The sequence below is a fragment of the Aythya fuligula genome, chromosome 3 (assembly GCF_009819795.1).
Source record: "Aythya fuligula isolate bAytFul2 chromosome 3, bAytFul2.pri, whole genome shotgun sequence".
Taxonomy (NCBI): domain Eukaryota; kingdom Metazoa; phylum Chordata; class Aves; order Anseriformes; family Anatidae; genus Aythya; species Aythya fuligula.
In genome coordinates, this window is record NC_045561.1 from 64,925,903 (window position 1) to 64,942,846 (window position 16,944).

The 16,944-nt window shown below is 38.6% G+C and overlaps 1 protein-coding gene across 2 annotated transcripts in view; it reads right to left on the bottom strand.

Annotated features, from left to right (window-relative positions):
- MMS22L (MMS22 like, DNA repair protein) overlaps positions 1 to 16,944 on the bottom strand; it is a 96,427-nt gene that overhangs the window by 19,694 nt on the left and 59,789 nt on the right. For both annotated transcript variants that reach the window (XM_032185592.1, XM_032185591.1), the window contains exons 15-16: positions 6,903 to 7,093; positions 4,107 to 4,257 (exon numbers count right to left, since the gene is read on the bottom strand). In XM_032185592.1, the coding sequence (XP_032041483.1) occupies positions 4,107 to 4,257; positions 6,903 to 7,093 (342 nt within the window). The remainder of the gene's footprint in view (positions 1 to 4,106; positions 4,258 to 6,902; positions 7,094 to 16,944) is intronic.

Here is a 16,944-nt window from a genome sequence, read left to right on the forward strand (position 1 = left end):
ATGTGCTCTCAGTTGAACACCCAGCCAGGGGTCAGGCTGGAAACAACAGCACCATCAACACTCAATGCACAACCACGCTGCTCAACTGTTCAGCACTGCCCAAGTTTTACTCGCCTCACCACCACAAGTAGCTGCTGCAGTCACTTTTTCCCAAGCACATCAGCCCCACATCATTAATTCTGCAGAAACTCCTTCCTAACAGCCAGCAGGTCTGTTCTGCACCCTGTTTGCAATTCCTAGCGGATGAGCTCCTCCTGTGCTTCAGGTCAGTGAGATTTCTTGAAAATAGTTAGACCTTTTTATTTGAGAGATTTCCTCCCTAGTCAGTCCTAGGTGCTTTGACTTTAATGAAAAATCCTTGTACTCTTTTCTTGATATATGTACATATAAATCTACTTATTTTCCGCTGAATTTTTACTCATGCTCGCAACAGAGTCAACAAAGGTCCACATAGACCTGTGGTAGCCAAACTGGATTCTGCTTCTCACTCAACACCATTAATAAAGGGGTTTTTGTTTGTTTTACTGTGGTTTATATTTCTTTTTCACTTAAAGGCAAGGACAACTGTACATTTTGTATGAACATCCCTGCTGAAGTGCTACTGACAAAACAAGGAGGCCAAATGCAAACAAAACAAAAATATGAAAATTAAATTCCAGTGCCAAACAAACAAACAACAACAAAAAAACACACAAACACAACAAAACAGGACTACAGACTACCTACGGACTTGTGCTTTTTGCAGTAATGTATAAACAACAACAACAAAATCCAACCCTTATGTAATCCTGATGTACACAGGTAGTCTCCATGGACCCAAAGGCTTACAAACACACTTTCTGCTGTGCTCTCACTCATGCTTCTCTTGTTTGTTTGTAGGTAGGCCACTTAGGCATCTTCCTAAAACTGTAGAGGAATGTGTTCCTACTCCTTCAGAAAGGAACGAGCAGTAACTACCTGCTGCAAGCATGGCAAATGGTCCTTTAAAACCAATGAGCTCATGCACATGCTTTAAGATGCTTAAACCAGTTATAATACTATCATGTACTACACAACACTGACTGGGAGATGAACTTCAAGCACTACTGTAAAAAAAAACAAATACCGGAGCTCATGCACATGTTCCCAAGGGCACACACAGCTTGTCCAGCAGAACTTTTGTTACCAGCACTGAAGTAGCTGATATGCAGGACCCAGCTTCAATCCTAAAGAGACCAGGCTGCCCTTGCAGGGTGTAACAGCATCAGCAACACAATAATCTTTTCACTTTGTGACTGAGAATGTTTGATGTGAAAATTATCACAGCACAGTAACCATGAAGCCTTAAGATCCCAGCACTTAGATACTTTGATAACTTTTGTTCTACAACTGCCTAAGGTAAATAAGGACGTGAATTATATTACACAAAAAAAAAAAAAGTTGTCTTATTAGCATATAGTAAAATGACAATGTTTAGAGAATGATACATCTGTATAATTCTCTCAAAGTCTTTTCTTAGTACTCATCGCCCTTTCATAAGGCAGTCTGAGCACCTGACAGCTCTGTTGATGAAGCAGGGACATATGTTCGAGGCTCACATACTTCAGTTTTTACCTTGATAGGCCTTGAGGCAACTGATAGGGGAAACAGACAATTCTCCTTGAGGCCTGACAATCACAACCCCGATAGCTTAGGGGCAAAAATAAAGCACTCTCACAGAGAGGCAAATATGTCCCCTGCTCCCAAGAGGACCTTTTGGGAAAGGAGCGAGCAAGAGAGACTCAGAAAGAAAAAATGAGAGTGAGAAAGAACGAGAACATATGAAAGAGAACCCAAAAGACTACGAATATACACACGACAGCAAAAGACAAATATCCATCATCACTGAACTATGGAGTCACAATTTCTCATTCTAGTTCTCTTGATACACATCCATGAACCTGACAGTTTCAGTTACTCCATGGCACAGCCTGCAAGAGGATGGCAAGAGCCTCTCATTCCGAGGATGTCATTTCGACATCAAAGTCTGAACCCCCTTGAAGTGCAAGGCTCGCTTCATGAGGGTCTTCCCGAGTCTTGCACAAATGCTCTAACTGTTCAACTAGTAGACACGTGGTAAATATCATCAGTGCTAACTGCATTTTTAGATGGAATTACGGCAGCAGTGCTGCAGGGGGAACTCAGTGATAGCCATATGTGCAGGTTCTCTATTTGCTAATGCAACTGTGCAAATAATTGGTAACACGAATACTCCAGCCATGGTTCCAAAAACAATAAACATCAGGTACTCTGCCAGGATGGCAATATATATATATATAAATATATATACGTGTGTGTGTGTATATATATATGTGGATACATATATACCAGTATGTCAGGTGAATATTGCTAGTGTATACTTAAGGAACTGCTTTCCCTGAAGTGTTTACTGGGGGAGCTGTTCATTAGCCTTAAGCACCTAAATAATACTAAAATTCCAATTTAGGCATGAAAGTGTTTTCCTTGATCTTACCTGAAGAGCAACCAAATTTAAATTATAAATGGGCATTTACACACTTAACTCCTATTTCATTCTGCACATGCTACATATCTGAAACCTTGTCTGAAACTGACCCTGCAGATCACACAAGAGAAAGGCAGCAAATCAGAGGAGTGAATGCCCACCTCTTGAGTTACAAAGTGACTGAAGAGGAACTAATTTCAGCTTCTTTTAATATTTCCCTTCAAAAAGGCCATAGGCTTTTCTTCACCAATCACACTTAAACAGCCTTTACCACGATTTGCAGCTATGTTACTTAGTGTAATTTGTACCCTAAAAAACGTGCAACATTTTTCACTTTCAAATACAGCCCAACACAGACACACTCCCTCTCTCCTCTCTCACCTCCCCTGCTCAGAAGTGGGGGGAACACACAACAGCAACCACTACCCGACACCATCTATCTTGGGTTTATACAGGCCTATTAAGAGAAATAATTTTCTCAGGTATATGAAATTCTGACCGATTCTTGGGCAATCTGCTCAAGCAGACACTGCTCAAGCAGACACTGCTTGAGCAGAGGACTGGGCAAGTTAGACTATCTGAGCTTGAGAGGTTCCTTCCAACCTATACAGTCCTGTGATTTTGTGAAAATTTAACATCGGTATATAAAAAACATAGGAATGTGACATTTTCTAATCCCATTACCTAGTTTAAAGCATCCATTTAGCAGGTCTCAGAAACCTGAGCTCCGTGAACATTAATATGTGTTCAGAAAGTGTTTCAAGCTTGTCAATAAGAAAGCCTTAATGCAAGCATTTTCTTACACTCATTTTCCTTATGCTTTCAACACTATCCAACACATCATCTTCAGCTTCCTGCAGAACTTCTTCATTTTGAAGATGTCAAGACATTTTAACATTAAATACTTGCCATATAGTATCTTCAAATTTCTGTAATAATGTATAACTTGACTTTTTGTAGTAAGATTTAAGTTTTTCTGTTAACTGTAAGTGGCATGAGAAAAATAAAACCAGTGCTTTTAACAAAATATTTTAGAATTTACCAAGTTTACCAAATTAAAGTGCAGCTAGGGTAGGAGACTAATGCTTTGCCAAACTCTTAACAACTGCCAAACAGCAACAACAATAAAAGGGGACAGATATTTAGCTATAACTATGCAAATGAAAAATAGGTTATGGGTTCAGGCATTTCACTTTGTCACAGCATGGCTCTTCACCAGAGTACTGCACTGTAGACATTGTCTAGGTCCACATATTCCAAAATGTGTTAGTAACAACACTGTTTCCATTTGGAAGAAAACGGTCTGCCATAAAAAAGGCAACTTTTTCAAAATACTTACCTATCTTCCTGACAAATTTTGAATGTCCTAAGCTATTTAAAAATAAAAATAAATAAACAAGCAATCCAACAAATACAAACAATACCCACTACACTGTGTAAATGATGAAAAAGGAAATTATGCTTTCTAGATTTCTTGAACTTTAACAGATGCAAAAAAACTGGACCAACTTAATGAAACATTGTTATTTTAAGCAACATTTTCCCAAGTCTGAAGAAGGAATGAGAAGGTACCGGAAGAACTTCAGAGAACACGTGGTTGCAAAATTTTTTTTTTTTTTTTTACCTGTTTTGAATTAGATGACTCAGATATCTTGACACCAGGTGAGGCCATACCATGTCATCCCATCCAAACAGCTGCATCATTGATAGAACAGGTTGTGGCTGAAGATCTGATAGGGCTTTGCTGGGTATATCCAAAGCTAAGAGCGTAAAACCTGATTTTAAAGAGAGAAAAACATGATACCATGTTAATGTTTTCTCTGTACACTCCTGTTTCATAAAAAAGTATTGAGAATTAATTGCAATTATTACTGTACATTTCTGGAAGTAACAGAAATCTCAGTTAAAACTGGGCAACTATTCTAACAGACAGCATTTGCATACATGGCAAAATGGAGTCTCTATCCCAAGGGGTTCATTTCTTTCCTGTCAGAGTGACAGAGCACTGGAACAGGTTGCCCAGAGAGATTGTGGAGTCTCCTCTGGAGATATTAAAAACCCGCCTGAGTGCCATCCTGCACAATGTGCTTTAGGTGATCCTGCTCAGCAGGGGCTTGGATTAGATGATCTTCAGAGGTCCCTTCCAACCTCGGCCATTCTGTGATTCTGTGGGTTTTTAAGTTGATGTGACAAACCAAATACAAAACAGGGAATATAATTTTTTAATCCTTCTTGGCCTCCCTTTATTGCCCCCATCCACCACTTCTTCCCTTGTACACATAATTATTATTATGCTTTACAGAATTGAGTTTTATTTATCTACTTATTTGTTTTTACACATCTCTTGCAGGGAAGAACTGTATTTGGAAAGGATGCGCTCAGTGGAAGCTGGTATCTTTCTATCTTTCTATTTTTAGAATAAACTTTCAGGTATCAGAGGTTATTGTGTAAATAAAGCACTACAGACAAGCTTACTCTTGAAAAAAGGATCTTCACATAACAGCTGCAGATCTAGAAACTGGTGGTAGTTACTTGGCATATAGGGTGTTTTGTTGTTGTTGTTGTTGTTGTTGTTGTTGTTGTTGTTGTTTTTTAAAGGAAGCACAACCTTTTGCTGTTCCTGGTAGGTCTGCTGCAGAATCTATATAAAACACTGCTAGCATAAAAACTAAAGTACAATCGTTGATGCTACAAATAACAAATGCATTTAATATAATGTAATCTGAAATGCTGAGCAGTTATTATGTTATAGGAAATGAGTGGCAACAAATGAGTCAGGAAAACTGTCTTCAGAGGGGACCAAAATAACAGGCTCACTGGTTCCCAAATTGTCCAATTCAAGTTAAGTATCAATATTAATTTATTAAGGTAATGATTTATAAAACTGCATGCATTGAGAAGCCCACTTTGAATTAGACAGAGAAGGCTAGTTTTCAGGAACACCAGCAATGAAGCTCTTTTAATTAATGGTGTAGGGACAGACTACCTTAAGCTATGATGGACCTCACATTTCCTCATGTGCTTCAACATGAAAAAAGAGGTCATACAGAGTCCCCACTCTGCCTTAGGTGAGGAAGCAATTTGTGCCAGCCTTCTTCCAGATTATTGCATTGTTTCTGGAGCACCAGCAGTAACACGAGTGAGGGAGAAAACAGAGACAGAAATGATAATGCGAGACCCAGGCTCTTTGCCTGGCAGGGGGAGCAGGAGAGCTGTGACAGCTGCTCTCTCCTCTGGGCTGAAACCTCCAAGGCAAGAAGATCGTACTGCGTGGGAAGGGTTTGCCTTCTCCTCTGTAGTACTGCCTAACACATCTACATAAAGCAGGTCACAACTGCACTCCACTTCTCTTAAGCAGAGTTTATAATAGGTTGTTCTTCTTGCTATTCCACTGTGTTAATATAAAATAAAAAGATGTAACACCATAGGAAATGAATGAAAGTTATGACATTAACAACCTCTTCCTTTGATTTGTATTGCTGTTTTCCATAAATGCTTCAGCAGTGTGAGACCACTGCGGTTGCACACTGCCTCCTTCATTAATGTCACTAACTACTGTAGAGCTGCTTCAAATGAAGGATCTTTTCATGTTTTCTATTACCAACTCAGTGCTTCTGTGCTTATAACTTTATCTAATTCACATCATGATGGGAAAAAAATATATATATATATATACTTTACTTTTCTATCAGTTTAGCTAAAATTTAAAGGACTATTGCAACTGCAGAATACAATGCTAACTACTGACATTAAAGCTCAAAATGGGATTTCCTTCTGTTCAGTGACATGCCGAGTGTCTGGCTGCACATGGGAGTACACATGCATATGGAATATTGCACATCAAGATTAAGACCCTTCAGTGCAAAGCAAAATGAAAAATTAAACTGAATTATGACATAGTTTTATGCCATGCCGTGACCATAAAGGTTCAGCAAAAGCTAACAGTCATGCAATCAACCTTTTAAAAATTGTCTTCAGATGTAAAATATTACACAAAAATAAGAACCTGATTGAATCACAGCCATTGTGAAAAGATGGTTCAACACAAATTTATAATAAGCTTCTACAAAAAGATACAAATTCTTGATACAGTGAAATAAATTATTCTCATTTATATTGGATAGCATTTGCAATGTTGATTATAATCTGTGACTAGGAAGGAAAAAGAAATCAGGCTTGCATAGCTTCAAACCCCTTTGGAGTTCTCTGTTTGTATTCTATCAAGTAATTCAACACTACAATATTTCTTCTTGTCAAAATATTTAGCACAGAATCTATTTTTTTTTTTTTTTTTTTTGCATTTATGCATATTTGAGTTACTACATGTAAGCAGCAATATCCCCAAATACAAAATTCTTGAAAGTCTGTGACCCAGAATACAGCAACAAATCCAGTAGTAGCATGGAGGGTCAATGCTAACCTGCAGCTGTATCAGCAAGCTGAGGGGAAGGTGGCATCTGTGACATTCTTTGGCTCTTCAAATAGGGAAAGAAATTTCTCCAGAGAGCACTGGCGACAGCAAGGTGGTGCTCTTTAGCCACTAATGGAAGTTGTGCGTTTGGGTCTGCGTTCCCTGGTTGAAGTCCCTGGCTTACCCGTTTGTGCACGCTCCTAGGGAGAAACAAAAACAGTGTTTACGTTCAATAAATGAAAATTTCTGATTTTTTTTTTTTTTTTAAGAAATGCATTTACAACTACTTTAAACTGTAGAGCCTGAGAATTGGAGAATCATTTTGTGTAATTAAAACCTTTATGCAAAGACATTATGCATACCAGTTATTTGATGGATGAATGATGGCATATTAAGCACCATAAAGTTAATGTTAATTACTAATGTCAACCATTAATTATATGCTTTTTAATATGTCAGATCAAAATGAGAAATAGGCAGCTTTAAAATGAATATCTGCATTTTGCGACTGCTAGCATGACAAGCAAGTCTGCTTACAATCCAAAGCCAGATGCTTTTACAATTTTTTGCCAGCGAGGTTTTCAGGGTAGGGTTGTATGCAGCAAATAATGACAAATGATTTTGATCAATTGTAAGGCTTTCTTCTGCAACCTATTTCTCATTTGTAAAACCTCTCTAGGTACGAGTTTTGATAAGGGAAAAGATTCATTTTGTCCTGATGTGCAGCAGACAATTAGGTTTGACAGCAATGCCCACAGCTTTGTTAGTACAGTAAGGACAAAAGTTACCACTACACATAACTCCCATCTCTTCCTGAGACAATGTGGCATGAATTCAATAACGCACTCAATTTTCTTTGATTCTTCTAGTACCATTCCTGCTACTTAATCTAATTTGGAAGTTGTGACTTTCTAGAGGTTTAATAGAGATATGTCTGCAGGGAATCAATGTTCTCAGAAAAACGGGGGGTGGGAGAAGCATTAATAAATTTGTCTGGTAGAGCAGGATAGGAGGCATTACGGCACTGGGCTGATCAACTAAATAACATGCTTATTAAAAACAATCTGTAGGAATGCACTATCATTCCTGTTCCTATTTATCTTCTGGTCAACTCAATTGAGATTGTGCATTAAAGCACAGGCAGCATTATTACATTTGCTTTATTAAATTCTATAAACAGCACTGTAAAGTCAGAGTCAAGATATTTATAAGATAATGGCAAACAGCAGAGGCATTGAGTCTTGCCTTAACACTCACATATGTAAACTATATAAAAAAAAAAATGTAATTGCTGTTGTCAAAATAGCAAGCGTTTCACAAAAACTCTTCCCCTAGATCTTTATTCTGGGCTCATCCTAATTTGAAATAAACCAAAACAAAAATAGAAAAGAAAAAAAAAAAAACTCCAGTCCCTAGTTCCCTTCTGGGAATGTGGGAAAATTATAAGAGAATTACACAACTCACAGCACTCATTAGGACATCTGAAATGGAATAATTTTAAATAAAGAGTAGGCTGGCTGCAAGGCCTTCACTTACCAGGGTTGATATTAGAAGCGCATCTCATTATATCAAATTAGTATCCAAAAATTCTGCCTAACACCTAATTTAAAACATAAAACATACTGGCTGTCAAAGGTAACGATACCTTATGCCTGCCTGTAGGCATCCATTAGTTTCAATAGGACAGACAGTGAGAAAATTGAGGATCAGCTACTTTTTGAATGGCTACATTTAACATACGGGTATGTAACATAAGGGGGAATCAAGTATTTCTCGGAGAGACGGCACTAGTCCAAACACAGGAACAGAAGCCAGGAACTCTAAACTCAACGTTTATTCCCTGTGTGGCTTCACATAAATCATACAGCCTTTGTTAGCCTCAGTTTCCCAGCCATGATATTTGGATAGTAAGACAGCTTACCCTTTAAGGATTCTGTGAAAACAATCAACGCTTAGAAAGTGAGGATTATATTCAGTATGTCAGTTGGTATTCCTATTTACAGGGCATATTATCCAAGTCAACATGAATTGAAATAGAAGTGAGATTAGCATAAAAAGTCAAGTAATACTTCTTTGCAAGTATCCCTTATTAAAAAAAGGACAAAGAAAAGGGTGCAGAAATTGTGAGGTCTGGAGGGCAGGCAATGAATAAGCAAAGAAGCAGCTTAAAGCAAGACTACAGAAGCTGGTTAAAAATACGGTTTTGCCTATTTAAAAAAAGTTTAACAGTAAAAACCAAGGGACTTTCTGCTTTACTTTAAGAAAGGAAAGTGCAATTCCTCACAGTGCAGAGAATAAAACTTCCAGGAGCAAATTCTGTCCTACGTACATCCAGACTAAATTGTAAAATTGCACAAAGACCTTTTCCTCTCCTCTAAATTGCCTCTCCAAAGAAGGGTGGCTCGCATCTCCCTTAGACATCTATGCAAAGCAGAAGGGTGTACAGACTTCCAAAGTAAGGTAATATATCTCTGTGTCAGTGGAAGGGCAACACGTACAAATCAGTATTTATGTTTATTCATAGTAACCTACACAAATGCTTGCAATAAGGGAAATGCTTAGAATCGATGGAGCATCAATGCGTGCTGCAGCTCTTGTATCCAGCTACTTCTACGAATAAGCAAATTTAATTCCATAAAAACGCAGATAAACACAATTTTACCTTTTATTCAGGCTTCCGCGTTCTTCTAACAGTAGACAAGCAAACCATAAAACATCACTCCATTTCTGAAAACATATACATCTAGTTAAGACCTCTGGAACCACCGGTTGCCTCATTACAATGGTAATAACTTGGTGGGGATTTTTACTTGTTTTAAATCCCGGATTTTCTGTTTCTGCAAAAAGTGATTGTTTTTTTGTTGGTGGTGGTTGTTTGTTTTTCTATTTTGCTATCAGACAAAATAAACCCTGGTTTTATAAAAGAAAGGAATATTTGTGGTACATGAATGAGGACTGTGCTGGATGTATAGATAATAACAGTAGTATGCAGGATTTTGTATCCTACATTTGGGTAAGGAACTGCAACCATTTATTTGGACACAAGTCTTGTAATCCTGCCTTTGCTACTCAAGCCTGGATTACTAAAGTGGAGTGAAAATTTAGGTCAAACTGGAGAAGACACAAAACGCTAAAACCTACACAAATAATGGAAACATGAGTCACTACTAGTCCGTTACCTGCCATGGCTACCTATCAGCCTCAAGACATCATAAAATACCATTTAATTTCAAACACAAGTGCTTGGGACTCTATAACGGTGACAGAACCCCTCTCCCTCCTGCCAGCATTAGCAGGGACACACGCTAGCATGCTCATAGGCTCCCAGACCATAAATCCAAACACTATTTTCTCCACTGATGGTGCCCCCAGACCACGCCAGACCACCCATAGCATCCACAGCACCCAGATGCACACCACAGCCAAGATTAAACCTGGGCAAGTCTTTTTTGAAGACCTGAATGACCTTTTGATGTTGAAGCAAGTAAATAAATAATAAAAAAACACGCCTGCAGAACCAACACCCTCGGATAAATCTAGGCAGATTGAGTAGAAATGTATGAGTATTTCTAACATGATAAATGGCTTTGATGTTTAGAATTTCAACTACTAACGTCAGTTCTTTCAAAGAGAAGTCAGCAGAAGTGAAATGAAACAAAGCTTCATCACACCTCAATTCAAAGATAGGTAATAGGGCCCTTGTGCTCTCTGCAGACCGAAGGGCTAGAATGACATTTGGAGACTTCCCTCACAAAACTGCCCCTTTTTGCCTCAGCATTGGCAGTTTTGCATTTTGATGTTCTGACAACAAATGCACTGTGCCTTAGTCTTATTTTAATGTTTTCGTGAATGTGTTAAAAGCAACAGATTTGGCTGGGGAAAGCTGAGACTTCTTCAGATATGGGATAGCTATGAAGATTTCCACATAAAGAATGGAAAAGATATGGGAACAAAAAATGTGAGAGTTTAGATTTCAGTGAAGACGACAGACCAGCCTTGCATCCTCTCAACAAATCCCAGACACAGAAGGTATGTCAGCTACTCTAAGTGCACGTTCCCAGTAACTAGTCCTACCCCAAATCAAGCTGAAAGAGATCCTTGCAAGTCCTTCACATGATTTTGAAAATAATTTGGTATATGTATGTATCTAGTTGCCTATTGTGCCATTTAGTTCCACGATAATTATAGAAAGTCACAACTATAGCACTTATTTCATTGATCCATATGGATACCAGCCCCCATGTTGACAAACTCACTGTTCAACTTCTATTTAGCAACTGGCTCATAAGCATTTACTTATTTTTATGTCTGTGCTTCAAATATGCAATTTTCACTAAATATATGTACGTTTCTGAAATCATAACCTGTTATACTACCATAAACTGTAACCCAAAGTGTGAAGGAGAACACATTTTTAGAGTGCATTAATTACTTTTGTGCAGAATTTTTCAGTACTCGTTTAAAAAAGAAAAGCTAGTTTAAACATGAGTGGCATTCACAAAGGCATGGACCAAATGGATGCATCTGGGTTCAGGCCTGTTTTCATGCAGGATCATGGAGTTCTGCCATGGTGCAACCTAGATGTACACCAGCTCCCCACTACTTTATTCCAAGTTACAAGTAGAAATTAAATCTGGGGACATGTGACATAAAAAATTGTGTTAGGATGTGGATAAGTCACTGACCTGGACCACTTGGGGAGGAGGAGAGAAGTGCTGATCTGGCACCATGAAGAACTTTTCCACCAGAAAAAAAAACAGTGCAGAACCACACCAGGCTACCCCAAGAGGCAGCTGAGTCTTCACCACTGGAGACCTTGGACACTTAGCTAGAGAGAGACATCGTTGATGTCACCTAACGTAGGTGATAATCTGTCTTTGAGCAGAAGGCTGGTCTACAAGACCTCCACAGGCCCCTTCCAACCAACATTTCTATGATACCTGTAATGCAACTCAGTAATGCTCAGTTTAGATACAGACTAGCTTTTAATGTACCAGACTGAAAATCATGAACTAAACTTAATAGCCAGTGTTTCTTCTCCAGTAAATGGGACAAGGTAGAACCAGGCAAAGAAATTAGTAACAGCCTGCAACTGAGAACCATGATTTCAAAACTAGTTCACGGGAAGTGATAAAAAAAGACATGAAAAGTCATCTACCTCCAAGTCTGAAGTAGCAAACTGTGTGATCCTACTTCTCTTATAGATGCAGATATGTGAAGTGAATCTGGATTGTGGCACAGTAGTTGCAGAGTGGTTGTACAGGGGCACGCCTAAAGGAAAATGCCCCAGCCTGACCACACTCAGACTGGTGGAAAGTCATAGATGTGGGTTTCTGGAATCCCATGGGGAGGGCTTTTGGCTTCTTGATCACTGGTAAATGATGTCCCCACTTGACTTAATGCATAAAAAGACAAGCCTTCTTTCTCCTGTGCATGGTTTTGAATGCAGGTAGGCAGAGTTGCTAGCTCTGTGCTGTACTCTTAGTTATCAGTGTTTATTAGGTGCACTGATAGCATGCTTACAAGAATTCTAAGTGCCAAAACATAAAGTTTATGGTCTCAAAGTACCTAAGCTGGATGATAAACAGCTAAGGACTGTGAAAACAGCCTTAGTGTCTCTGGGTACATGCATTACAAATTTAGGTACCTAGAGAATGTCAATGGTTAAAATGGAGTCCCCTGCACTCCTTCAGGCACTTCCACATTTAGGCAGTTTCTATGGAACATGTGTGAAGGCAGGTGACTAAATTCTACATAAGTCTGATTCAAACATCCAAATCCTCTTTTAAATCTGTTTCTAAGCTCTTTGGGACACAAGTTCTTTCTACATCCCTTCATATTGCACACAGTATATTGAGACTGGTATGACTGCAGCAGCAGCTCAGCAGAAGTAATCCCACCTCAAATCAGAATCTCTCAATTCAAGTTGTTTCCATAGCTGCAATATATACAAAGTACCTATAAAGTTCCTTAATACTTGAGCAACAGTGTTTTCACTCTGGTAACTGAAAAAAAGCAAGCACAATTTTAAACCATCTTTAGGGAAATAAAAACTAGATTTCAGAAGGATAAGCAACATAGGAAACTTAAGGCTGAAACCAAAAATTCCCACTTATTAAAAGAAATGTTTGAAGAAAAAAATGTTCATAATTAAAATGTCAGCATCGTGCATGCCACAATGATAGCATCACCACCACCAAGCTATAATGCTGACTGTACAACCAGAACTAGAGAAACCATGATAAAATATTATCAAACATTAACATGCCGCCATCAGCACAGTATTTATAAAATTATGTTTCAGTGTTCTTCCTTCAGTTTAATCTGCTTCAATAATCCACAATAAACTGCATGTTTAAATGTTTACAGAAAAACAGATGTCAGAATAATATGCCTGGTTATGTATGCGTGTGTTGATCACTGATTGGTGCGATGAGGGAAAACGGGAAGAGGGATGCTTTTCAGATCTGTAACAGCCAGGACTTTTATTAAATGCTTTAATTTATCCATTTGTGCATAAGTTTTTATGGCACAGGCTTGCACAAAATCAGACGTGTCAGTGTTACATATCTTACCAGGCACAACAACATGAAGCATAGGCAAAGTGAGGTCTTACATGTCGGATGAGATACAAAGAAATGAGAGGAAGGATAAAAAGATGGAATGGTTAAAAATCAGGGCACAAACAGATCTCCCTCTCCTGAATCTTAATTCCTAAACTTCTCACTTAGTAGTCAGATCACTGTCTTTTGACCTGGAAGTTCCCTAGGTATCCACAATCAGCTGCATGTCGTTAAATGTCCAGAAGTGTCTTGAGCTGAGCAGCAAGCCCCCACAATCTCTATCTACTGGGGCTCAGAAACCTGATCATGACTAACCCATTCCAACCTAAGCAGGGTATAGGAGTAGCTACCTTCATTAAAAATAAAAAAATAAAAAAATGTGTTCAGGTATTAATATAACAACCAATGAATCACAGCCTCAGTGAACAGGGCACCTGGGTCATTTTGATAGATTATTTTGGGGATTCAGCACTGCTCCTGGGACTGCGAGTTTCACATTAAGTACCTGACTGAAGGAAAAAAAAAAAAACTCAGAACAAGGAACAGAACCCATGATGCTCTTCTCTCCCAGTATTATGTCCTAACCATGAGGCAACAGCTATTTAATCCTTTGGACTATCTGCTGTTATTAAAAAATGTAAAATACAGTTTAAGCACACATCTTCAGCAGTGGGACTCCACAGTAGTTCCAAGCACACTGAACCTGCTCCTCAGGACACCTGACCAGTCATTGCTGGTGGACTCAGCCCTGCACTGCACATCTTCTGTAGGCTAGCAGTAGGCAAAACCCCACACAGGAGGCAAGATTTTGGCATGTATGGGGTTCATACCTACTTTTCCCCACGTGTTTAGAAAAGAAGCCAAAGTGCTTAACTGGGTGTTGATTTTCACTCTAAGACACACACCTACAATGCAGACAGCAAACCAGCTAATCTGTGGGCAGCTAATTTCTTCACTGAAGGTGTATTTTATGTCTTTGGAAGCAAAGCTATCAAAACATTTCAAGTGGTTTGATTTTAGATGCCTGCTGCACATGCCAAAGTAGTTGCTGCTAAGATCTGTTACTCTGTAAGGCCATCAGATCCTTACAACACCGGAGAGCCTCCCACTACCTCAGAGCAGAGGCCTGCCAAGCTCCAGTGTCCTCCTAGCTCATCTGAATGGAGTGGGCAGGCAGGAAGATGGCCCGGCGCTCTGGAGTAAAAGGCCCAAATATACCAAAGTCACTATAACTGGTAGCCTGTATGGACCCACCAATAATGGCTTTAAACTAAAAGAGCAGAGATTTAGATTAGAGGTCAGGAGGAAATTCTTCACTCAGAGGGTGGTGAGGCTCTGGCACAGGTTGCCCATAGAAGCTGTGTATGCCCCATCCCTGGAGGTGCTCAAGACCAGGCTGGATGGGGCTTTGGGCAACCTGGTCTAGTGGGAGGTGTCCCTGCCCATGGCAGGGGGTTGGAATTGGGTAGGCTTTAAGGTCCCTTCCAACCCAAACCATGCAACGATTCTATGAAAATATCGTAGGACTGACAATCTTCAGAGCATAATTTAAAGCACTCATTTACACATACATAGAAAATAAAAATGCCAGGGTATCAAGCTTAGGCTGTAAAAGACACACAGAGATATTAGGGCAGCATTTCAATTAGGACAGCTTCACTTTAAAGCCTTAGCAAATCATTGGTATAAGTTCCTCCACCCAATAATACCAAACTGTTTTTTTTTTTGTTTGTTTGTTTTTTTAAATGCACGTTAGGAAAACACTGCCCCTAAACATCCTAAAATATATTTTGCATAATGTTCCTTTAATTGAAAAAATGCCTACTGATAAAATAAAAGGCTACAGATCCTCTCAATTTACCACCCATCAGTCACTGCCTGAGCAGAGCACACTCTTACTGCACATCCAGCAGTCTTATATGGAGCCATTCCAGATCTTTTATTGAAGGTATAAATCTTCAAATCTCAGTGGAAAACCTATTCCTATTGTTAGTGGTCACGCACAGAACAGACTCAACTCTTAAGCTTCTAATGTGACAATTTATATAAGCAGAGTAATTAAAGTTTATTAAAAATACAGGTAAACTTCCCCAATTAAACCAATGAACACTCATGAGCACTCAAACCAGACGTGAATTTGGCTCAGGGTCACCTTTCCAAGTTAAACAATATCATCAGAAAACACCTTAAACAAAATGATCCTTCTTAGTTACTACACAGATTCAGGAAATTATATAAACCTATTTAAAATACAAATATTTTAAGAGCAGTTAACCACTGCTGACATCTATTTTTTTCCATAAAGTGATTTGAAGACTAAAGCCAAGTTTCATTACTCAGACATTACTTGGGATATTCAACAACTTACAAAAGAGTGGGGAGAAATGACGGATCCTCTTAAATTTGTAATGCAAGTACAGCAGCAGCAATATTTTCTCACCTTACCTGACTGTATATTAGTAAATATGATACAAGTTGTCAATAATTAAAAAAAATAATAAGAGCTAAGTTCCCTAGCTGTTGACAGTACAATTATTTAATATCCTTACAAGCAATTATATTTGTTGATGTTGATGTTAGTGATACGGTTTAGTGGAGGACTGGTTAGTGTTAGGTCAGAGGTTGGACTCGATGATCTTGAGGTCTCTTCCAACCTAGACGATTCTGTGATTTTATGACTACTTGGGGAAGGAGAGAGGATTCCTTTATATATCTTCCACAAGTCAGTCAACTACACAAGTAAAAGCATTTGTTTGTGCAACATTTTAACATAAAATAAAAAGTAAATCAAAACTAGCACTCTGTATAAAGCACTCTGTATAAAGCTTTGCAAGCTTAAGGTTATATTTAAAAAACTAAGACAAAAAACAACCATTGCAATGGACCCTATAATAAGCAAAAATTGAAAACATCCTCTACTCAAATTTTAAGTAAATGCTCATAGCATGTTATATTTCGCAACAGATGCTGTAATATACTTGGCAACTCCTTCTCCTGAGAAATCTGACTCAAGGATCGTGGCTCTTCTTTGCCCAAACTCATACAGAGGTATTTGATAGCTATGCTCTTCACTAAATTCTTTAGTGTAACAGTACAAAAAGCATATAGCATGAAAAACGAGAAGAAAAAAAAAAGATGAACCGAAAGTCTCAGGTTTTAAGACAGTCTATTTTTCCACAGCAATATGGAAACAATGATATGTTAGGACAATTAACTGGCAAAGTTACTTTTCTTTGCTTTACCCATTTTCCTAGATCAAGCAATCACTAGAATCAGTAAAAGCAACCTTGACCTAATCCATTTTGAAGTCTTTAAACCAAGCTTTCAAAATAACAGGTGTTACCTTGTCAAGTTGTAGTATTTCTGAGCATGGTTGAAGCTACAAAAAAGGCACCCACTGCAGTAGTCAGGTGTAACTCACATATACTCTTATTATTATTATTAAACTGGAAGTCAAAAGCTGTGCCAGGGCTAAAGCAGTCCAAGTC